At 47.7% G+C, this 25,010-nt stretch overlaps 1 protein-coding gene across 1 annotated transcript; it reads left to right on the top strand.

Moving 5' to 3' along the window:
* Positions 1-1,377: 1,377 nt before the first annotated feature.
* On the top strand, positions 1,378-24,443 carry ISX (intestine specific homeobox). The gene is made up of 4 exons (XM_003905459.5): positions 1,378-2,916; positions 19,274-19,425; positions 21,457-21,573; positions 22,509-24,443. The coding sequence occupies exons 1-4, from the start codon at positions 2,688-2,690 to the stop codon at positions 22,746-22,748; spliced, it is 738 nt and encodes a 245-aa protein (XP_003905508.2). The 5' UTR covers positions 1,378-2,687; the 3' UTR covers positions 22,749-24,443.
* The last annotated feature ends 567 nt before the right edge of the window (positions 24,444-25,010 follow it).

Genomic DNA, 25,010 nt, shown 5'->3' with positions numbered 1-25,010 from the left:
CATCACTCCCCTTCTCTAGGCGTATCTCCTCAGCTGTTCAATGGCATTAATGACACCTAATTGATAAGGCTGTTGAATGGATTCAGTGAAACGGTGAGCACACAGCTGCAGGCCGGAGGCCCAGCAGAGAGAAAGGGCTCTATTGCCTCTCTCTTTTCACCTCTGCCACTTCCACCCCCAAAGATCCTGTCCTCGCCCTTGACCAAGCATCTCAAGTACCAGTCAGAGCTTCCTCTGCCCTGAGTGTAAGGAACTTCATCCTCCCATCCAACAACCCCTTCCATGGACCAATGCTGGACCTGACTTCTAGGGGACTCTGGCCTCTTCACTGCAAAGGTCACCAAACTAGTTCATTTTTCTCCTGGCACAGCAAAATTCTCCTGTCCAGCCCTAGGAGAGGGATAGGTCTAAGCAGGGTCATGTGACTCCCTTGGCCACAGAATGTGAGCAGAAGGTCTATCAACCCCTTCTACTTCTGATTCATCAAAATTTCTCCTTTGAACAGAAAACCAAATACTGCATGTTCTCACTTATAGGCGGGAGTTGAACAATGTGAACACAAGAACACAGGGAGGGGAACAACACACACTGGGGCCAGTCAGGGGGTTGTGGGCAAGGGGAGGGACAGCATTAGGATGAATACCTAATGCATGTAGGACTTAAACCTAGATGATGGGGTGATAGGTACAGCAAAGCACCAAGGCACATGTATACCTATGTAACAAATTTGCACATTCTGCGCATGTATCCCAAAACTTAACGTAAAATTTAAAAAAAATAATAATTTCTTCTTTCCTATCTCCCTTTCCCCAGAAAACTTGGAGCCAATGATTGGAGAATGGTGGCATCACTGTTTGAAAGGAATCTGGGTCCCTAAATGACTACGTTAGAATGTGATGTGGGTGAGATAGTATATGTTCCCCAGACGATAGGGTTTACTTGTTACTGCAGCACAGCCTAGTCCACCCTAATTAAATCAGACAGCCTGACACTTCCAAGGAGCACAGCTCCTCAAATGGGGCATCTTTACCTGTTCCTTCTCTCGGGATGAGTCCCTCCCTCTCCTGACTCACTCTTCTCAGGGAGTAGAGACCAGCTTTCCCTACCCCCAACCTCCCACCCCTGCCCTCTATGAAAGATCTGTATTCTAACATCCAAATTCACATTCACAGTCTCTTCCAGGGTATCCATCCCTCTTGAGAAAATTGTTTCCTCATGGCCAGCAAGGCATCGTGGAGCTCCCCAGGGGAGGGCTGTGATCAGGCCCTGCCATCATATTTTCTGCACCACCTTGTTTCTGGACCTCAGTTTCCCTATGTCAGAAAGCCCCGGAATGCTTTTCCTGATCTGATATTTGCAAGCCGTGGAAAGCACATCTGAGAGCAAATGAATGCCTGAGGCTGACAGCCAGCAGACTGCACCCCAGCCCAGCCTCCCCCACACACGACCATAGGCTCTCCTGGCTGAGTAAACACGTTTTATTGGGCCTGGGTACACTTCCTGGCCATTCTGCTCCCACCTTCCCTTCCCCTGCTCTGGCCAGTTCCCCAGCACAGCCCCTCCCTGGGGCCACCAATACCTGTCCTTCAGATCCCCACTGCCTCCTGCCACTTTCCTACCCTGACACCTGCATCCCCAGCCTTAAGGGGCGTGGAGAGTTTCTTCTCTTATCAGCCTGTTTTACTACCCCCTCCTCCTTGGTTACACAGTAATTTGGAGCAAAATTCCTGGTAAGGACAGATCAACAACTGTCAGCTCCCAGTCGGAGAGAAAGGGCCTCTTCAGTTCTGTCTCAGGAGACTGGGAGAAGCAGCAGAAAGGACGCCACAAGGAAGGGAGAGGTACCCTGGGTCAGGTGCCTGTGGAGAGAGGGCTTCACACGTGAAGTGAGGTCAGGAAAAATAGAATAGAACAAAGCCAGGGCCAGCCCAGAGACACCTGAGAAGAATCAGACTCACAGCTCAGCCCAGCCCTGGCACAGAGAAGAGACAGGCCTGGCAGCACCCAGGGACCCCCTTTCCTCAGCCTCCACCTGCAGGACAGCAGGAGCACTGATGCACTGAAGGTATGTTCTGGAGTCTGGACGCAGCAGAACTGAAGGAAGTAAAGATGGGTGTCTGGGAAGACGGCTCAAGCTGCAGTAAAGCCCAGGACTGAATTGGCCGCCTGAGGCCAAGGGTGGCACTCCAGCCTCCCGGAGGCTGGCTAGAGCCACAGGAAAGGGCCAGAAGCCAGAGAAAGGGCAAAGGTGGACACCCTGCCTCCATTCCTCCTCTGGAGACTGACCTCCTCTTTCCTGTGCCTTATTGTTTCTCCCTCTTCTCTTTGTTCGCCACTGGGCAGTGACCTCAGGGATCCTGGCCTAAGCTGGTGACTGTGCAGGCAATGCATCTGAGAAGACCCTTCTCTGGAAGGTTGAACCCCAATTCAGCCATGGTGACTCCTTTGACATCAAAGTGGTAAGGGCTGTGAGCTGTAGGCACAGGATACCCCTCCTTCCAGCTCTTCTGTTGTCATCTGCCCATGGAAATCCCTGCAGACGCGAAATCCTGCTTGGATCATCTAACTGGAGACCCTCTGTTCTTCACCTCCACGCGCCCTCTTGACCCCAGGAGGTTCAGGGGAGGAAGTACGCCAGTCTCCACTGGCACCCTCCTTGGTCTACAGAGTCACCCCTGAGCCCCTCAATGTGTGCTGAGGTGGACCCTGCTCTCTGCAGGGGTATGGAGAGAAACAGCTTGGGGTGCTCTGAGGCCCCGAAGAAGCTGGGCCTGTCCTTCTCCATCGAGGCGATCCTAAAGAGGCCTGCCAGGAGAAATGACATGGACAGACCAGAAGGGCCAGGCGGAGAGGGCCCCGGAGAAGCTGTGGCCTCAGGCTCTGGGCTAGAAAAGCCTCCACAGGACCAGCCCCAGGGTAAGTGTCTCCTGATCATTTCTTTCTGTTTCCTGGTCTCTAAGACCCAGCTGGGCTCAGGCAGAGAAAACGCTTTTCCGTCCATATCAACTGGATAGAGGACTCTAAAATTCAGAGCAAGACCTGGCTCTGAGCTGGTTTCCTGATACACCTTTCAATCTAACCCAAAACTGTGATTTTTCAGCTCAGTTAGCTGCAGAATGCAGGGACCTGGGGTTTGTTACTGTAACCAGGCCCCGGCTAAGAATGCTAGTTGCCGTTTATTCAGCATTGACATTGATGACAGCATATGACAATCATAGGCATTCTCTTTTAATTTCAGTAGAAAAACACGATTATCATCACTGGACAGATAAGAAAACTCATCTGTGAAAGAGAAGAGGAGGATAATGTCCCCAAGTTACGTAGCTGGTAAACAGAAGCCCCGCTATCAGGACCCAGCTCTGACTCCCCCAAATCCCTGCTGGGTCCAGCACAATCTCCTCCTCCTAAGCCGAGTTCAGTCTGCAAAACTTCCAGGGGCTGAAGCTTTGGCTTGGGAAAAGTCCACCCTAATCACCTTCCCCAAGCCAGTGGCCATCTCAAGGCCTGTCCCCAGATAACAGTGACCAGGTAGATCAAGAGCCAGCGTGAGGAAAGGAGGAAAGCCGCACTGGGGCATCGAGGTGGACGCACACACCTGCTAAGAGTTTGGAACCCAGGGTGTGAGCCTTGGCTCTGCCGTGGCCTGCTGTGTGACCTCAGGAAAGTCCCTGTCCACTGCAGCCTCAGGTTTATTCTCGGCAAAACACTTGGGTGAGGGAATAAGAAATGGTGAAGCTGGTGATGTCTCAAGGGCCTTCTGAGTCTGACAGTCACCGAGCCTGGAATATCTCACATGAGGTTCTCAGTTCTCTCCCCTTTTCCCCTCTTTTAATCCAAGAAAATGCTGGAAAGGAAGCTCAGGGAGCCCTTAATGTCATTACCTGCCATAAATAGAGCTCCACATCCCCCCGACCAGGCAAGTCTCCCATGGAGGGAGCTGATGAGGGATCACACTCAGCTGCAGGGTTGAGGAAGACCAGGAGGGTTGTGTGTCCGCAGGCAGGAGGCTGCTGTTTCCCCGTGGCTGAGTTTTCCAAAGGGAAAGGGTCCCTAGCTTAATTTTTGGAAGTTCATTAATATCTTCCAGTCCATTAAAGATTCATAGACACATTTCCACTTGGGGTCCTGAGTCTCTCCTGCTGCAGTTGTACAAATCTATGATCACCCTGTGTCATGAGAGAGAGGTCTCGCCTTTCCTACCAGAGCAGCTTCCCTTCCCCTAGCCTGATGACGGCAGGCTTCAGAAAGGAAGCCACTCTTTCTAGGCCTCCACGGAAGATTCTGGCATGTTCCGTGTCAGCTATCCATCTGGTCCCAGAACAGATCCCAGTAAGTGCTGACCAGACTAGCGGTGGTGACATCGGATGGTGTTTTATGACTTCCACAGCACTTTTGTGGCCATTTTCCCACCTCATTGTCACACTTGGGAGCCCATCTTACAGATGATGAAACCGAGAAGAGAAGATAAATCCCCCACAAAAACCATGTGAGTAATGAACACTAGAATTGAACCCTGGTGGCCTGAGACCATCTACTCTAGATTATTCCTGAACATAGTTTAAATCCATCCATCTCCCACTATGCTGAAATTCAGTATTTCTGAAAGCGTGGAGAGGGTCCCGCTGGCAGCTCTCAAGATGACCTTGGTGGGTATATAGATAAAGATGATCTAGCTCAATAGTCCTGTAATTACTTCTACACTAACCTTGTATTTATGATGAAAGACACTGCTATCCATTTATGGTCATGATATAAGGTATTATTTTAAAATACATTTATCATTTGAGTCAAACAAAAAAGTCTATTTGGGAAAATGCAAAACAAATAATACAGATGGGACCCGAACATGCCAGAAACTATACAAAAGAAATGCAGAAATTGCAAATGAGCTGGAGTCTGCGAAACACACTGGGTGAGGAGGGCAGGGATTCAGGAAACCTGCCCTCTAAGCCCAGATCTGGCCCCAGTGCACAAGAGGACCTCAGGCCAGTCACTGCCCTCTCTAACCTCAATCTCCCCACCTGTAACATGAAAGGGCAGGGCTAGAATATTCATAAGGTCTCTCCCAGCTCTGACATGCCATGACCAATTTAACAGCAAATTAGTTGCTGAAAAACCCTGGAGGATTCCCTTGTGGTGATTTTCCACCGTACAATCTTTCTCCCCATGGAAGGGATGGTCATGATCCCAGGCAGGGCAGGAGCAGAAAGGCTGGAAGGCCTCTCCCTAGGCTCACAGGAGCCCTCATGCCCAGCCCTGTGCTTATTGCTGCTGGCTGATGCTTCTCTACTTCCCTGTTTTATGTGCCTCCTCTTGTGCAGGACCCCTCAGCAGAGAACAACAGGACCAGAAATAGCAACGCCCTCTCCTTCCCCAAGAATAATGGTAGAGGAGTAAGTTCCTCTTCATCTCCACTTAACGTTTAAAAGGCTACCTAGACTGGCTCACAGACAACCTTTGCCATCTCACCTAGGGAGCTATTAAAATGCAACCTGTCGCCGGGCGCGGTGGCTCACGCCTGTAATCCCAGCACTCTGGGAGGCCGAGACGGGCGGATCACGAGGTCAGGAGGTCGAGACCATCACAAGCTGCTGGTGAAACCCCGTCTCTACTAAAATACAAAACAGGGCGAGATGGCTGAGGCTGTGATCCCAGCCTCCGAGGAAGGCTGAGACAGAGAATGGCGTAAACCTGGGAGCTTGCAGTGAGCTGAGATCAGCCCTGCCTCCAGCCTGGGTGACAGAGCAGAACTCCGTCTCAAAAAAAAACAAAAACAAAAAAATAAATAAAATAAAATAAAATAAAATGCAACCTGTCAGGCGCAGCACCAAGACTCTGACTCTAAGTCAAAAGGCCCAGGAATCTGCATTGTAACAAGCTCTCCCAAATGATTCTGATGTTGGTGGCCCAAGGAAGTGGTCCTTTGAGGAAGCTGAGACTCAAAAAGGTAAAGTGGTTTGTTCCAAGCTACAGAGCCAGTACATGCGAGAGATGGGATCAGGCTAGTTATCTGGGCTCCAAGGCTCCAAGGCTAGTGTAGTCCTCATTTCTCATGGCAGGGACAAAGGTCCCCCCTGACATCTTCCCACTCCTGCAGGGACCTTCATGATCTACAGGTTGGACCCTCCCAGGTCTTAAAAGTCAATGGGAAAATCCAAGAGGACCTCTCTATCTGAAAAGATTCTACACCGAGCCTCCTGCTCTCTCTCCTCCAAGGAGAGGGAAGCCCTCCAAAACCCAGGACCCTCCAAAGTTAAGGGAGACCCATTCAGGAGGAAGCCTCTTTGTACTGAAAGCTCAGACCCTGGGAAGAAAGAGAGAGAGACCATCTTTGCACCTCTACCACTGATAATCCTCTGTGGGGAAATCATAGGCCCCAGGGGAAAGGTGATGGAAAATTGACAAGGAAGAGAGACCACCCCAGTGGGTAAACCAGTATGGATTGCCTGGCCTCTGGGGAACCCAGGGATCTTCCCTTGCCTGCTCACCAGCTATTCATTCAGTGAATAACCACTGAATGCTTACTCTGGGCCAGGCTGGGGGCTGGGAAGGTGAAGGTGAATAAAACAAGATGCAGTGACTACTCACCTGGAGGGGGATGGAAGTCCCTGGCAGTGCCACCCTGGGACAGTGCTGACTTCTGCCCACCTTGTCTGTGGAGCTGGCTAGGGGCATGGTAGAATTCTTGGCATTTGAGAAGCATCCTGTGGCAAGGGATAGCAACACTTTCTGCAAAGGAACAGATGGTAATTTTAAGCTTTGATGGTCAGATGGTCTCTATTACAATTATGCAACTCTTCCGTCACAGCTGAAACTCATCTGTAGACAATGTGTAAATAAATGGGTAGGCTTATGTTCCAATAAAACTTTATACACAAAAACAGGGGTCGGTCAGGCCAGATTTGGCCCTCGTGCTGCAGTTCATCAAGGGCCTGCCCCTGACACATTAGTGTGGCACTCAAAGTCCTTCCCAGACTGGCCTTGTTCATCCCAGGCTCACCTCCCATCACACCCTCCCCGGCCCTGTCCACCCTCGAGGTGCAGGCAACTCCTCTTCAAATTCCAAACCTTTCCTGCCCTTGAAATGTTTTGGTGTCTTTGCCATTTAGAAGCCACTGCTCCTCCTGCCACCTCTTCCTCTTCTTCTCCCTCTTCCTCCCTGTCTGTATTAATTTTCCATGGCTGTTGTAACAAATTACCACAACCTGAGTGGCTCAAAATACAGAAACATATTCTCTTACCATTCAGAAAGCCAGAAGTCTGAAATTCAGGTGTTGGCAGAGATAGCTCCTTCTGGAGGCTCCAAGGGAAAATCTGATCCATGCCTCTCTCGGAGTTTCTGGGGGTTCCAGCAACCCTTATCCTTCTTTGACTTGTAGACGCATCACTCCACTTTGCCTCCATCTTCTCACAGCCTTGCCGTGTATGTGTGTGTGAGAGAGATGTCCCTTTCTCTTATAAGGACACCTGTCATTGGATATAGGGCCCACCTAAATCTGCGAAGATCTTATGCCTGGAGCCTTAATTATATCTACGAAGACTCTATTTACAAAAAAAAAAAAAAAAAATTAGCAATTCCCAGGGGTTAGGACTTAGACATATCCCTTTGGGGGTCACTATTCTACCCATTCTGCCCATTACACTTTCCATCACTTCTTTGTCCCCTCATATTCCTCTTTCTCCTTTCCCTTCCCTGTCCCTCACCTCTTTCTCCTCTCCTCCTCCTTCTCTTCTCCCTCTTTTCCCTAGCCCTCCTCCTCCCCTGAACTACCTGAAATCAAAGACAGCTGCTCTGCTATGGGAACTGGGAGAGGCAGCCCTGGTTTGAGGCTGTGACTAAGGCCTGTGTGTATCTCATCACCTGGTGATTAACAGCTCTGGCTCTTACCCAGGTAGATCCAAGAGCTCCCATCAGAGCAGACAAGAACAGGGCAAAAGGACGTGGAGTTAAAAATGGGCACTTCCCCGAGAGAAGTGTGCTTTGGTCTTGCTCCAATGGACTCCATCTCTCAGTTCCTGACACCAGAGCTATGGGGACCTTCCCACAGGGATACCGGGAGACTGGCTCTAGAATTGAGAACCTGGCTCAGTCTCAGGCCCTGAGGAAAGCGCAAGGCATGGCCCCCTACCTGCAAAAAAGAGCGCTGTATTAGTGTGGGGTCTCCCAAAAAAGCAGACCCTAAGGAAAGGATCTGAGCACAAGTAGTTGATATGGGACACGCAAGGAAGTAGTGAAATAATACAAGGAAGGGGAGGCAATGAATAAAGGGTATGTCATTAAGCCAGTGGCCCCTATGGGTAATTGAAGCTCAAATCCTTTGGGAAATGGAGCAAACATCCTCCCCAGAATTATCCAAGGATTTGATCCCTAAAGACAAACGCTGGCAGTAAGAAGCAGATATGGAGCACAGAAAGGCCTGGGTGATACAAGCCAGCCATTGACAACATCAACTATAATCATAAGGCCCAGAATGTCAGAGCTAGGAGAAATCCAAATAGGCAGAGGAGGAGACTTAAAACATTGGCTATAATTTAAGTTTGATTTATCCATTGTATTGTTTATCCAGACACGCAACAAATAGCCACTGAATATCTACTGAGTGCGAGGCATACCTATTGCACAACAAATCATCCCAAAACTTAGTGGCTTAAAATAATAAATATTTATTATCTCACTCAGTTTTGTGGATCAGGAATTTGGGAGTAACTTAACTGGGTGGTTCTGGCTCAGGGTCCCTCATAAGATTGCAGTAAAGATGTTATTTGAGGTTGCAGTCATCTGGAGGCTGGACTGGAATAAAAGATTTATGTCCACAGTGGTTCACTCACATGGCTGGTGAGTTGGTAACAGCCACTGGTGGGAGGACCCAGTTCTTCCCTATATAGGAACCTCCACATGCTGCTTGAGTGTCCTCACAAAATGGCAGATAGCCTTTCTCAAAGTAAACAATCCTAGAGGGACAGCCAAGTGGAAGCAGCTTCCTTTTAGGACTTAGCCTGAGAAATCACATCGCATCACTTTCACTGCATTTCATTCATTAGAAATGAGTCACCAAGTTAGGAGAATTTGAAAGAAGTGTCCATGAAGTTGCAAACCCCTCTGACAGCCACTACAGTACTGAACTGGGCACTGGAGATGGTGTAGAGCATCACAAAACCTTTTTGGCTGGTTTTGTGGAAGATGATTTTTCCATGGACAGTGGGTGGGGGAATGGTTTCAGGATGATTCCAGCACATAACATTTATTGTGCACTTTATTTCTATTATTATTATATACTCACCATAATGTAGAATCAATGGGAGCCCTGAGTTTATTTTTCCTATGAGAATCTAATGCTGCCACTGATCTGACAGCAGGTGAGACAAATAACCACCAAATAATCACAAATGAAAGTACAATTACAATTGTGACAAGTGCTGGGGAGATGGTGACATGGTACTCCAAGGGACTATTCCATGGGAGGTTGGTCTGTCAGGGAGGTCAGAAAATGCTTCCCAGAGAAGTTATGGTTGGTCTGTAATCTGAAGACTGAGTAGGGGGGAAGGGAGGGCATTCCACATGGAGGGAGCCCCAAGGGCAAGAGCCTATTAATAGATGATGCCCAAGGATACAATTTGAGGTCTAGGAGCCAGAAAGGAGCCAACCCACGCTGGCCTTGTAGGCTACAGTAGAGATTTTTATTTTTGCTTTGTATTCCTCGGGGAATGAAGAATCATTTTCAGATTTCAGGCAAAAACGTGTACAATGATCAGTATTAATGAGAGCTATTTGGTTACAATTGACAAAAATTATCTTAGGTTAGCTAAAATGGAGAGGGACATGTATTGCCTTGGAGGAAATTAAGAAATCAGTTCCCAGACTAAGCCACGTGAAGGGCAGAATGATAAGTAACCTTCAGCTGTGATGGGATCCAGACCCAATAATGTCATCAAGTCTCTGCAGCTGTTTCTCTCTGCATGTGCGCTCACCTCTTTCTTGCTGCTAATTGGCATTCTCCTAATAGCTTCCAATAGTTCCGAGAGTTAGATCAGTCTCCAGTGATGTCCTCAAGCCCTCTAAAATCCCACGTTCAAAAGCCCCAGAGGAGGGACACCCATTGGCCGAGCTTGAGTGAGATGTCCACCTCCAAACCAGTCAACTGAGACCAGAGGGTGTGGCTGGAGGAGCTGTGTGTGCTTGGGCCTTGTCTGGAGTCTTCATCTTGCTCTTCTCCTTCTTCTACTTCACTGTTCCATGCTGGGATGATGGTTCCTTATTTCAGGACCCTTAGAACCCTTTGTACATCATTTTAGATTCCATATATGGAACCCTCAAGTTTCTTTATCAATGATGTGTTGCTAAAGAGGTTTCCTCCTCACTCCTTGTAAGGAGGCAGTTGTTAATAATTTGTTGGCCAGAAATGTCTCTTCCTCCTGTTTGAAAGCCCTGTGGCTTTGTATATCTCTAATCTGGGCACTCGGCACATTTGCCACCTTGGTCGGCCTTCTGTAGGTATTTAAGCAAGAGAACAATTAAATTCCTCCTCAGTTCTTGGCAAGAAGGGTAACTAAATATGGATTTCCCCATTGAACAGGAATAAGTTCTAGGACACTTCCTGTGTCACACCTTGAAACATCTCCTGACTGCACAGCTTGTGTTGTCTGATTATTCCCCTGCATCAACACAGTATAGATTGGAGAGGAAGTGGAGAGGGTCTGAAACATAAACACACACGTGTACACACACACATGCACACATGCAACACATGCACACATGCACACAACTTCCCAGCAAGGAAGAGAGTTAGAACTGTTGAAATATTATAGCACATGAAATCAACCCATTGCTACCCTGTCGCAATAATCTGTGCCCATGCTTCATGTTTTAGTCTCACCAGACCTAAGCGCATTGTCATAGCACAAATATGATATACAAACCTAACAAAGTGCTTTAGAACACAGAATAGGACATAATGAACCCTGCATAACACCATCAGAGACAGCCCTTCAGAGAAGAAGTGGCTTTTGAGATGGAGTCAGGCAGAGAAAGGGACAGGAAGAGGCTTTCCAGGAAGAGGAAAGCCTGTGAAGCAGCACCCAAGAGGTATAAAAAGGAATAATCCTTGAGAAACGACAAAATCAAGTGGCTGGAGTCTAAAATTCATGGAGCACAGTCACAAGAGATGAAAGAAGTAAGGTAGATAGAAGGTCAAGTGTGTCAAGCCAAGAACTTTGGCTTTTATATATGTACATCAGCATTTTTTAAGCCTTAGATTTTAAAATGTTTTGGGAACTTCAGGCTTTCATTGAGATGCATGACCAGAGCCGCCTTGGATGAAGGGAAGATGGAGTAGGCCCCACATACACTACAATAAAGGAGCTCTACTGCTGTTTGTTTTGTAGGGTTTCCTTATAATTTCATTTAAACAAAGGGTACAGCTGCTTTAAAATAAAAAATGAAGAAAGAAAAAATTTTTTAAATACATAAGTAAAAAGTATGGGTGAGTGTGTGTGTGTGGGTGTGTGGTGGGGAGAGTACATATGCTAAAATTCATACATACAAAATATTATGAAAGTGAGACCACAGGTGTGGAAGATGCAAGCCTCACACTGCCTAGAGAGTGCTAAGCCAGTCACCCCTGGGAGTGGCACTCCCTTTCTGGTGAGTTTCGCAAGGGTCTCCTCCTAATTGTTCCAGTGATTTCTTTATTCTCATCTCTTTCCACCTTGCTGTTTTATTTCGTTATTTATTTACACAAGAAGTTCCTGTGTATTACAGAAAAATAGAAAATACAGATTAAAAGGTAAAAGAAATGTAACTATAATTCTACCATCTCACCATCCAGTAATAATCGCTACAGATATTTTGACTGACTCATAGAGACTCATAGAAAAAAAATGTTTACAAATATGGAAGCTAGTTTGTTGTAAGCTGAAATTTCACACTCTTAAATTAAAAAAAAAAAAAAAAACTATTGTGTTTCACAACAGACCTTGGAAAGAAATATTTGATTTATTTGAGCTTTGACAGATGAGTAGGAGTTCGCTAGGCAAAGGAGGAGGACGAGGCTTTCCAGACTCAGGGAACACAGAACAAGGGCCTGGAAAATAAAAGTGCATAGCTGATTTGGGGAATGTGGAAATGGTCAGGTGGGACTAAAATTATGGAAATGACAATTGAGGGAAAGCAGATGATGCTAGAAAGATGGAATGGGAAAGGCCTTGAATGCCATGCTAAGAAGCTTGCCTTGTTCCCTTTGGGCACAGGGAGCCAAAGAAAGTCTGTGGCCTGACTAGGGAAATGAGGCCAGCACAGGTCAGCCATGGGGAGACTCCTGCCCTGCACCCCACCTTCGTGTGTCAGGAGGTGTCCCCTATAGGAGGGCAGCAAAGAGGGCCCTGGGTGTCCTCCATGGTGAACCCACTGTTTTCAGAAGACAAGGATGAGGCCCGTTTCCAGAGACTGCCCAGCGGCAACGTCCCCGAGGCCTAGCTGCGCAACCAGGACTAATTAGCAGACCCCAGAGAAGAAGCAATCAGGGGAGGGCACTGAGCGTGGAGAAATATCAGTTTATAATTAGGTGGCCTACTCACCTGTGTAAATTGTGTATTTCTTATGATCGATGTGCTAAATGGCTCAGGTTTAATTAAGTTCTGCTGACTCATTCTCTTCGAAGACCTATTAAAGTGTGAGTCACGGTTTGTACCATTAACAGTGGGGAGAGGAGCAACTTGAAAAGGGTGGCAGTTCCCTGCTGCCTCCACCCCCTCCACTGTTGTCCCCATGTGCCCACTCCCCAGGTAGGCTGGGCTGTGACCACCTGCTTCTCGGCTTCTCTGCCCAGAACCTGGTAGGGAGATGCTGGGCTGGATGGGAATTGAAGGATTTTCTCACTCCTGATCCAGTGCCCCTTCCAGGATGATCCATGCTGCCTCACAAGTGTCCCCTCTTAGCAGGGACCCAGAACACCCTGGTTTCTCCTGGTGATTGAGAATCCTATCCTATGCCTGGGCCAGGGCCATCAATGAGCTTATATTTTCCAGCCTCTTGCCTAACGAGTTTCCAAAATTCTACACACTGAACTGCATTCTACCTTCTCTGTTCCATATTATGCTGTTCTGCCTTCTCCCACCTTATTCCCTTATTTGTAACCCTCTGTGGTCTGTAACCCAAGCATCGGCCTTCCTGGTGCCCTCACAGTCTCCTCTTTTCCTGCAGGAAAGTCGAAGTGCTGACCTTCATCGTTCCTGAGCTGCCCCCTTGGACACTGCTCTTTACACTCCCACACTGCTTTGTGGGCCATAATTAGGAGACTCTGCTCTGACTCATCGCCCAGAGCTCCTGGGCACCATCCCCTCCCCTGGTCATCCTCCTTCTCCCCAGGCACCAGCGGAGATGTGAGTGTGGGGCAGTCCTCTCTTCCTCTCGCCTTCCCTATACTTCCGGTTTCCCCAAAGCCATCAAAGCTGACACTATACTTTCTTTCCTAGTATACCTGTCAGATACTTTCTTTCTTTCCTGCTGTCTCCATCCCACTCCACTGTTGCCCCCACATGCCCACTCCCCAGGTAGGCCGGGCTGTGACCACCTGCTTCTTGGCTTCTCTGCCCAGAACCTGGTAGGGAGATGCTGGGCTGGATGGGAACCCAAGAGTTTTCTCACTCCTGATCCAGTTCTCCTTCCAGATGGGAGATTTCAGTGATCTTTCCTAATTGTTTCAGTAATTTCTTTATTCTCATCTCTTCCCACCCTGCTGTTTTATTTGGTTGTTGATTTACACAAGAAATTCCTGTATGTTACAGAAAAATAGAAAATACAGATAAAAAGGTAAAAGACATGTAACTAGCATTCTACTATGTGGCAATTAGAGGAACTTGCAATGCAGGGAGAAACTTAAAATTAGACCCAGAATATGACTTTTCCAAAAATCCAGCGGGAGACCCTCTAAGGTAGCACTGTCCAACAGAACTTTCTGTGATGATAACAATGTCCTATATCTGCACTGTCCAATATCGTAGCCACTAGCCACATGTGGCTATCGAGCAATGGAGGGTATGACTAAGAAACTGAATTTTTGTACTCTATTTAAGTTAAATAGTCACATATAGCTAGGGGAGAGTGCGGTTCAAAGGAGTTAAACCCTTCACAAGGTACAGCCTCAGATCCTAACCTCATTTCCCTGACTCCAGATTGAAGTTTATTTGTCTCTCCCAAAACTGCTCTTGGCCTTCTGGTTGGGTCTTTCCAGTCATACTTCCTCACCAGTATGAATTTTAGGCACCCCTCCTTACTCCGAGAGAGGCCACTAAAACTGTGAGACACAGGGACAACAACATCATCACCATCATCATCACCTCTCAAAGACAAACATTTATCCTGAGACTGTGTAGTTCAAAGCTGATGAGAAAACATATTTTTCTCACCAGCCTATGACTTGGCAGGCAGCCCCTCCTCCATGAAGTCAGCAGTGAGGCTGTTTTGCAGAGCAGAGTTTAGATCCTTTCCTTCTTCACCCCACCTCTAAATTACCTTCTTCCAGTACTCTTGGGAACAGGAAAAAAGCCATCATGTCTTAAAAGCTGCTCCTTTAGTTACACAAATGGAAGCTTTGAAATATTTATTTTATTATGGATTCTATTCTTAGCCATAAATCCTTGTTCACCTGCGTTTCTTTCTGGGGTAAATGGAGGAGATGGTTTATTTTCATTACGACCCGTCTTCTGTTTCTACTCCTGTGTTCTTCACATTGTTTCATTTTCTGTATTCTGGTTCCACATCCGACTTTCTCTCCCACACTTCTATAGTCCCAGGAAGACCTCAACTCCCTGCTGTCCTTGACACCTCAGTTTTCCAGGTCAACCTGGAATCTTCCCTTTTGTAATTTTTTTTTTTTTTTTTTTTTTGCAGCTTCCTGCAGAACTGTACCATATCATTTACTATCATCTAATATGCTGACTGACTGAATGAATGAATGAAGGAGTAAATCCAATACTGTCAGGCATGCCTTGTTCATTTTGTACTCCTGCAGACAGGCCCTCAGTGCCTATTAGCTGCTGGTTACAGAGACAACATTCACTGAGCTCTTGGAATGAATTAACACCTGCCATTTCTCTCTACATCAATTCTGACTGATTTCAGCTGTATCCCTTAAACACAACACCAGCTCTAAACATAGAATAAATATCTTTTTAAAGAACCACGAAGTTAAAAAGGCAGTGTGGACTTGGGGAGGGAAAGGGGTCGAGAGGCAGAGGCAGAGATGAGGCTCTCCTACAGAGGTGGGTCACAGGCCAATAGCTTACTCTAGTGGTGAGTAATGTTCAAAGCCTCACTGCCTGCGACTCCCAAGAAGCTTCCAAGAATCCACAAAAGTGAGCAAAAGTACTTTGAAAGGATAAAAATGGATTAACAACAAAAGTGAGGGGTGGTAGAAAGGATTGAGAACAAAAGCAAACCTGAAATCCCATTTCTACAACTGAGGCAACCAGGCCTGGTGGCTTCCCGGAGAGAAATCTCACTGGCCCTGTCCCTTTCACCAAGTAAACGGGTCCTGCAGGCAAGCCTGAGGCAAGGACTTTTGAGCCATTCATCCTCCATCCCAGAGAAGGAGGATTATAAATATCAGGGTGGATTTTGCCTTAGTGACCTCATCATTCAATGTCTCTCTCTCCCCCTCCATTCTACCAATGGGGAGACTGAGGCCCAGAGAATGAATCTAGAATGTGGCACAAGTTGCATAGTGGAACCAGGAACAGAGCTCGGATTTTCTGACGTCCAGCTCACTGGGTTTTCTACTATCCAATGACAGCAGGATCAATCATAAGCACCAAGAAAGAAAACAAGTTAGTTGATTTTTTCAGGTGTTAAACCCTCAGAAGTGAAATCTATTTTTCACTGAGTGTCTACTCCAATTCTTAGTGTGTGATGACTTTACCTCTCTTATTTGGGGTAAAAAGGAAGTGGGCTGGGTGGGAGTCCAGGGACCTCAGCTGGAGCTCAGACTCCCACCCCTCCTTTGTAGCAGCTTCAGCTCACGTCAGTCATCCTTTCTGATGTGTGACATCTGACATAGTACAGAGTTTCAGACAAATCCTATGGAAGTCTTTTCTGTCCAACAGGACTGAGAGCAGAGCCTGAATTCTACTTTTATCCATTCAAGACACATATTTGTTGAGCTCTCACGGGGAGCCAGTTCCTCAGCTGGTCTCAGATACAGTCAGATACAGTCCCTACTCAGATACAGTCCCTGCCCTCCAGGGGCTCACAGCCTAGAGATGGATGATGGAAGACACATGAGGCTTCCTTCCCTGGGAGGCTTAGCGTTCTCTGAGCATGAGTATGAGTGACCCTGGGACAGGAAGTACCTAGGTTCTCAATTAATTCCTGAGAGCGACTTTTCTGATAAGGAATGAGGAAAAAATCAGGAGAGGCAAGGTGTCAGCTAGAATGGTACGAATTCCCCTGGGTCCCAAAAATGAAGGTGATCTGGGGAGAGGGTTTGTGCCTTTTCTACAATCCCTAAAATCACATCACAGGGACAATCTGTAGTCCAATTAAGACAAGGATTTTAATTCTGTCCTCAGAAGTCCATGGTCAGGTAAACAAACCCACTGCCACCTGGTTTGGTCCTTCCTCCAGCGTCCTCTGTCACCTGGCTCCAACCAGGAGCTACAGGCAATGCTGGCTGAGTCTCCCATTCTGCCGATGGGGCGATCTTCCTTACTCTCCATTGTGTGGCCAGGTTCAAGGACCACTTTTCTGTCCTCATTGTAATTGGTCTGTTTGCAGCATGGACTCAGCTGACTGTGCCTTCTTTCTTGAAACAGTCCTCACTTTCCTCCTCCTTCAGAGGCCTCCCTTCTTGGTCTTTTTGTTGCCTTCCCCATTGCTGAACCTTTACATGGTGAAGGCACCACAGACTTGCTCCCACGCCCTCTCCTTTTCCCCACCTACACTTTCTGCCTGTGTGATACCCATTCCCATGACTACAAAGGCCAAATAGATGCTGACAATTCCCTAATTCGAACCTCCATCCTCAGTTCCACTTTGAGCTCCAAACTTATCAATGCATCTTCCTATTCCATAGCTTCCTATGGCTAGCCAATAGACATCACACACTTAACATGTCCAAAATGAACACCCAATTTCCCCGTAATACAAACACATGAACACACACACACAAACACACACATGCACACACACACACGAACACACACACACACATCTTTTGCTCGAGCCAAAACCAAACTGTTGTCCCTGATTTATCTCAGCCAAAAGATAATCCACCAACCTCACCTGACAGCCTCTCTCCAAAATATATCCCATAATTAGCTCTATACCTCCCTGCAAACAACTTCAGCAGCATGACAAGAGAGATGGTAGTTGATGGATCTCATCCTACTTCTCACATCCACCACCGCTGCACCACTAGAGGGGTTTGATTCTCTTTCCTAGTCGTGTAACAAAAATTTTCCAGGGATTGATTCCAAAAGGTCCAGTTCAGCTTCCCACACTTGAACCAATCCAGTTCCCACTACAACTACTTGGTTGGTGTATGTGAAGAATAGTTTCCACAAGGAGGACAGGGCAGGTCCCAGAAAAGAGGCACTTCTGGGCAGATAAATCCCAACAGGTGTCCACTTCCCTCTGTTAGCTCAGTGACCACCATGTATTCTAAGTCATGAGCAAGCCTATCTGTACCCCGTATCTCACCATATGATGAGTGCTTCCAATCAAGGACCAAGCCTTCAGCTTTTCTACACCTCACTGCCTACTGTTGTGCCTGGCACAAAGAAGTATGTGCTTAACAAAAAAGGTGGATGTATGAATGACAAAGCTAGCAAGTAGAATGAAGATATTGCCAGTAAGGAAGATCACCCAGGGTTAGAAAGATTAGGACATAATTTTTGGAGATTGTAAGAATGAATGCAGGTGCTAAAGAATCAGCAGACATTAGAATTGCAGACGAGAGAGAGGAGGTGATCCCAGACAGAGGGGATTGCCTTAGAAAAAACAAAATGATAAGCACACACGTGATGTGTTATGGATATGGTAAGCAGCCCAACTTGAATGAAGCAAGGTATGTGGGTCGACAAAGTATTGGAGGCAGGACTGGCTTCATGGGCGTGTGTGTGACCAATGCAGATGCTCAGGACCCTGTGCTTAGAAGGAGGCCCTGAGAGTGGGATTGAATGCATATTGTCACCATCTTGAAATCTTACTAATTGCATATTTGAATATCTGATTAGTGAAATCCAGTGGAACAGTGGTGAATGCACCAGAAGCGATCAACGCCTTCTCATAACCTCCCAGCTTCTCTAGGACGGGCTTTTGGTCAACTGTTTCTCTGCTCCTACCCAGCAACTGCTGTTCCCTCCATCTTGGTGGGGAAGGGGACTGGGCAGGGGTTCACGGAGGGTTGAGGTCAAGCACTGAGTTGCAGAGTGGAACCAAGTTTCTTCATGGGGTATCCATGACTGCAAGTCTTAGGGTGGGTCCCCAGGTCCCTGTGAGGTCTATTCTCACCCTGTGAGTATCCTTGTGCTCTCTGAGGGATGCATGACATGAAATAGCAAATAAAAACCCACTATGACAGTTTAAGAGACGATGGAAAAAATAAAAAGCTATTCTTTGGCTTTTTGAGCAATGGGCCTCACATTTTCATCTTGCACTGGGTCCCACAAATGATGCAGCCAGCCCTGAATAAAATGCAAGCTGGACGGGTGGGCTGGAGACAGACCGTCAACAGCTTTGACTGCTACCGAGCTCATCCTTTACTTTGCAGACCAAGACTGACACACTTTTTCTATGAAGAACCAGGTGGTAATTACTTTAGTCTTTGCAGGCCACATGGTCTCTGTTGCAATGATTCAACTCTGCTGTTATAGTGCAAAAACTGTCAGAGACAATATGTAAACCAAAGGGAGAAGCTGTGTTCTAATAAAACTTTATTTAAAGACAGACAGTGGGCCAGGTTTGGCCTGGTGGCCATAGTTGGCCATCTCCTGCTGTAGACAAAAGAGAGTCATTGAAGGCAACTGAGCAGCAGAAAGGCACAATCAGAGAAGATTTTCTAGAAGGTTAACTTGGCCTCACTGTCCATGGTGGGTGAGGGTCGGTGTAGAGGCAGAGGATTTTAGGAAAGAGAATACTGTGAAGCTCCCAGCTTGAGGAGCCAGAGGCCAAGGCTCGGGAACAGCAGTGGGGTGGAAGGGTAGGACAAGGCAACACAAAAACCTCGCCTAGGTGCTGACATCAAGGCCACTGACCCAACTTGGACCCTCTCCCATGCAGAAGGGAGGAAGAGCAAGCGGAGGGTTCGAACCACCTTCACCACCGAGCAGCTGCATGAGTTGGAGAAGATCTTCCACTTTACCCACTACCCAGACGTTCACATCCGCAGCCAGCTGGCAGCCAGGATCAACCTCCCAGAAGCTCGGGTGCAGGTACAGCCATCCCTTCCTCAGCTCCCAGCCTCCATGCCCCTGGGACCATGTGTGAGACACAATATATCCTGGGCCCTTTGGGGTTGCCCCATCTAAAAGTTTCTGTTGGCTTTATCCTGTGAGTACAGTCATTTTGGCTAAATATTATTTTCTGTGAAATGAGGTCACTCTAGCTCCAAAATGGTTTCTCTCCTCTGGGAATGGAAAGGGAGTGAAGTGGCATCAGTGATCACCACGGTTCTCTGCTCCATACCCTTCCTCCCCACTTGGCGACACTTCCAAAATGTCGTTCACCATGAAGCCTCATTCACAAAATAGGTCTTAGCCATCTAGACCGGGGGTCAACAACTTTTCTGCAAAGAGCCAGATGGTAATGACGTTAGGCTTTGCAGGGTATATTGTCAGTGTCAGAGCAACTGTTCAAACAGGCCAAGGTAGCACAAAAACAGCCTCAGAAAATATGTAAACACACTTTATGTATGAACATGAAATTTGAATATTGTGTAATTTGCCTATGTCATAAAATATTACCCTTCTTTTTTTTTCTAGCCATTTAAAAATGTGAAAACTAGGCCGGGCGCGGTGGCTCAAGCCTGTAATCCCAGCACTTTGGGAGGCCGAGACGGGCGGATCACGAGGTCAGGAGATCGAGACCATCCTGGCTAACACGGTGAAACCCCGTCTCTATTAAGAAATACAAAAAACTAGCCGGGCGAGGTGGCGGGCGCCTGTAGTCCCAGCTACTCGGGAGGCTGAGGCCGGAGAATGGCGTGAACCCAGGAGGCGGAGCTTGCAGTGAGCTGAGATCCGGCCACTGCACTCCAGCCTGGGCGACAGAGCGAGACTCCGTCCCAAAAAAAAAAAAAAATGTGAAAACTATTCTTAGTTCATGAGCCATTCAAAAACAGGTGGAAGGCCAGATTTAGCCTGTAGGCTGCAGTTTGTCAACCCCTGATCTAGAACACATGGGGATTCCTTTGGAGGCAGTGTAGCAAAGTGGAAAAAGTCTTGAATTCATGGTCTTGGTTGGAGACCTGGTTTAAGCACCAACAGGCTAATCTCTCATCTGTGATCTCTTCACTCCAGTTATGTATTGCTTCATGGCAGGGTTAGAAATACAGTAGCCCATTGTCACTCACCAGAGGTATTTCCTGCCCTCTTCACATGCACCCAGCTTTGCAAGTGCCACTCTAGCACATGACATTCCACCAGATCCGACTGTGGCACCACTAGCATTCTCTCTAAAATAGTTTTGTAAGTCGCTCTCCTTTTTTTCTTTCCACAAACGCGATGGACTCATTCTAATTCAAAATCAGGCCAACATTTGGTTATTTATTCTATCCTTTCCTTCTGGCTGAGGACCACTCCTGTCTTAGACTTCTCTCCTTTTTCTTCCCATTTAGAATCAGGCACTGGCTAAATGGGAAGCCCCTGTATCAGCCACGAAGCCCAGAATTCAACACCTGCCTGTGCAGAATTACCAAGGATAAATGGACACAAGTCAGGGACCATCAGCACCTGCTCAGGAACGCAGGGAGCTGCCAATGTTCAGCCTGCCAAGGGGCCCCAGGGGTTGAAAACGGGTGGCCCACTGGTGACCCACACATGATTTCCATTTGGTCTGCACAGTAGTTTAAAACTCAGAAGCTTTCACATAAAAATCAAGATTCCACTTTGGAGACTGCATGAACCTGCAACACCGGACTCACATTTCCACGTGGTGACTGTTGACAGGAGCTGAGAAGCTGCCCCATTTTGGCTCTATTCACCACAGACCCCAACACTCCCAATTGTGCAGCACCAGCTGCTCCACTCATGCATGGCCCCCTGGCCCTGTAGGCATTGAAGGTGGAAACCCTGGTTCCCTCTCAGAAAGCTGACTTCCAGATCCAAAGACATCCTGGATGCCACAGAGCTTTACAAACTGTAAAGTGAAGTCCCTTGGAAGGCATAGTTATTATGAATTTGGGGGAGGTGGTATTAGATGGAGGAAAACTCTTGCTTATCCCCTTCCTGTCTCCCTAATTACAGATCTGGTTCCAGAATCAGCGAGCCAAGTGGCGGAAGCAGGAGAAGATTGGCAGCCTGGGGGCTCCACAGCAGCTGAGTGAAGCCAGCGTGGCCCTGCCCACAAATCTGGATGTGGCTGTAAGTGGCTGAGGACTCAAGGTAGGGTGGAGGGAGCCATTGTCTGGGAATATCCCAGTCAGACCCAGATGTGAAGAAGCACCTCGGGGGCTCTGTCTACAGGAAAAGGTGCAAGGAAAAATCTTTTAGAAACAGCATGGGTCAAGGAGAAATCTGGAAGACTGTGAGGCCTGGGACAAGTGGCTGCCTCTCTGTCCTCATGTCCTCCTCCCTTAGTGATCATCATGGTGCCTGTCCTTCCTGTGCAAAAATTCTCAGTTTACAAAACAGGATCACAGAGGGAAGTGCAGTACACAGAGGCTGGAGTCAGAGTGCCTGAGTTCGAATCCCAGCTCTGAATTGCCTGAGGTGTGGCTTGGAAGAGTCACCTAATCCCTCAGAGAGTGTAATCAAGTTTTTTAATGAGGATGAAATAACCGAGACATAGAGGATGCTTAGCACCTAGGAAGTGCTCCCTAAGTATTTAGGGAGCCATCCATGGAGACAGCACATATTTTCGAGTCAGCACCAGGTGCTAAACACTGAGGATAGAGCAATAAACAAAATAGACACTACTTCTCTGCCCTAGAGTTAAAGGTTTTTACATACCCACGGCAATGCCTGGGATTTTTCATTTATTCAGTCTTTGCAAATGCAGAAGCTGGGCCCTGAGAGGCAAAGTGACTTTTCCACGTCAAACAATTGTAAGTACCAGGATTCAAGCCAGGTTTTAAATCCCCAGACCATGCACTTCTCCCTACCTACAGTAACCAACCGTCCAGGTTCGCATGGGTCCACACAGGACTTTCAGAGCTAAACCCAGAAGGTCCTAAGCAAACTAGAACAAGTGGATCACATTACCCACCCTTAGCTGCACAGGCCAGGGAGGAAAAGGCTGAGAAGCTGCAGAGACAGCTCAGGACTCACTTCTCTCTCCTGACCTCTCCTTGTGACAGGGGCCCATGTGGACATCCACTGCTCTGCACAGGCTGGCTCCTCCCACAAGCTGTTGTCCATCGGCTCAAGATCAGCTGGCCTCTGCCTGGTTTCCTGCCTGGATCACCCTCCTCCCAGGACACCCATGGGACACACAGCCTGTCCCAAGTCCTCCCATCCATCAAACTTGCATCCCTGTGTTATGCATCCTTCCACCTCCACACCCCAAATGGGGCAGCATCTGTGCTACTTCAACATAGAGATTGGACATCCTCTCCCAAATGAGCCATTTTCCCATCTAGGTGAAGGCAGGTAGCAGATGCGCCCTGGGCCTCTGGGGGAATGGATCTCACAATCCAAAAATGGTCCACAGCCCAGGAAGCTACCCTGAACATGCCAGTTGGAAAGCTGCACCAGACTCGAAAGCAAAGTAAACAATAAAGGACAGCTCTCGTCTCTCCTGGCTAAAGCTGCTCTCCTGGTTCAGAAGACAGGCTGGATGAGATCTCAGGCTGAGCTCCGAAATAGGGAGGTAATCCTCCAGCACCTGTGCTTCCTCTAACTTGCTGTGTGACCTCCAGCCGGTCACTCACCCTCTCTGGACCTCATCTGTAAGAGGAGCCAGCTGGATAAGATGATTTCTGAAGACCCTTCCATGGTGGGCACCGAGGCACGGAGGAGGCCAAGGAGAGGTTGTTTGTTCATGCATGCGTTCATCCATGACACAGGAGTACCTACTGAGAACTCCATAAACAGAACAGGATGTAGAGATAAACAATTCGGGTTCTGTCCACGGTTGTCAAAGGGTGGTTCTGGCCCACCTCTGAAAGCAGAATACTTGCTCAACAACCTTGTTGTTGGCCCAAATCTAACACATTCTTTATGACTGTGAGCATCTCAGAGTGAGAGAAAAATGCAGAAAGTTTTTAAAATTCTGAACAGGATTTAGTGTCTTTCGTTATCTCGTTGGATGGGGAAGGGATGTTGTCATTTCTGGCACAGATGAAAAGTAGAACGGTAAGCTCTTTTCATTCAGTTTATCTTTCTAGGATATATGAAAAGGGACCAGCTGGAAGACCAGCCTCACTCTGTCCTCGAAAGTCTAAGCTTTCATTCAACTCCCTATTTCCATGCAAAGACGCTGGGCAAACCACATGTTCTGTCTGAGCCTCAGTTTTCCTATCTGTAAAATGAAGGTAGCCTGGCCTGCCTCAAAGAGCGTTCAGGAGGCTCCGAGAGGACATGAGTGTACTTTGCAAAGTGAGGGCGAGACCCAGTGTGGAGTGACATCGTTATTCCAAGATTCCACTGCAAAAGTGGCTGCTTTGGATCCCAGCCCAGGATGAGTAGTTCTTGCTCTCAGGGAGGTCATCCACTGAGTGTCCCTTCTGCACAGGTGTCTCTGATTCTTGTCCTTGCAGATGAAGGACAGGGCCCTGCTCCCCTAAGCTGGGAAGCCTGGAATGACCTCTTGCACAAGCCTAAAGTAAATTCGAGGAATCTTCCCCAAATCCCAGATCCTCTGCAATCTACCTGCACCTCTGACCCACCCAGAAGTTGGACCGGGAGTTGGGAAGCCTAGGTCTTAGTCCTACACTCCTTCTAATTTGCTGTGTAACCTTACCATTAATCTCTCTGGGCCTCAGTTTTCTCATCTGTTTTGGAGCTAGCAAGGCTAGCTCTGCCTTCAGGCATGCAATATGCCAGAACTACAGACAACAGCCCACAGGATGCAAAAGTGCTTTGCCATCTTAAAAGCGCCAGATCACCCAGAGCCTATGAATGTGGATATCGACACCAGGTCTCTAGCACCGCTGGATGAAAGGAGGCGGTTAGAGGCTGAGGGTGGAAAGAGCAGTTAACAAACAAAGGCAGTAGCTCATCACTTGGGTAGCAGGTACCCATTTTACAACCCTAAACCTAAATGTGCAAAATAAAATTTCTATCATTTTGCTATAACTGGATTTACTTTCTATGTTGTTTTGCAGGAAACGTATTCTGGTAACTTCTAGCCTCTGTTCCCCTTCTTCCCACAGGGGTCTTTGCTAGGCTGAGCGGGAGGGTTAGAGAAGTGTTTATGCAAATGCCACCTCCAGCCTCCCAGAGGGTATGTTTGCTTCTCAGCTTTCTCAGCCTCCTGCTAGTGTCTTATCTAGCCTGGCCTTGGGCATGAACTCTCTGCCCTAGGGACTCATCACCCCATTCAACTGCCTTTTGGGGGTTCACTCCACATCCTCCCCTGTAGCCTCTCACCATAGTTGTGAATCCTTGCTGGCTTCCTCTCTCTTTCATGAGCAAGAGGAAAAGCTGACAACTCTCCCACACACTTCTAGGGTCATGGGAGGCCTGGGCCAGGCAGCAGGTCTCACTCATTCTAGACCTCCCACAGCCATTTCTCTTGCCCTGGTGATAGGCAGGTCATGGATGAGATTTGCAGATCTCCAAACTTGTAAGAAGAGTGGAAAAGATGCAGGTCCTCTCTGCTCTGGGGTCCCACTCCCCCTTCTCAGCAACATACTCTT

Source organism: Papio anubis, chromosome 16 (assembly GCF_008728515.1).
Source record: "Papio anubis isolate 15944 chromosome 16, Panubis1.0, whole genome shotgun sequence".
Lineage (NCBI taxonomy): Eukaryota > Metazoa > Chordata > Mammalia > Primates > Cercopithecidae > Papio > Papio anubis.
Note: the sequence above shows the minus strand (reverse complement) of the source record. Positions and strands in the feature narration are given on the sequence as shown.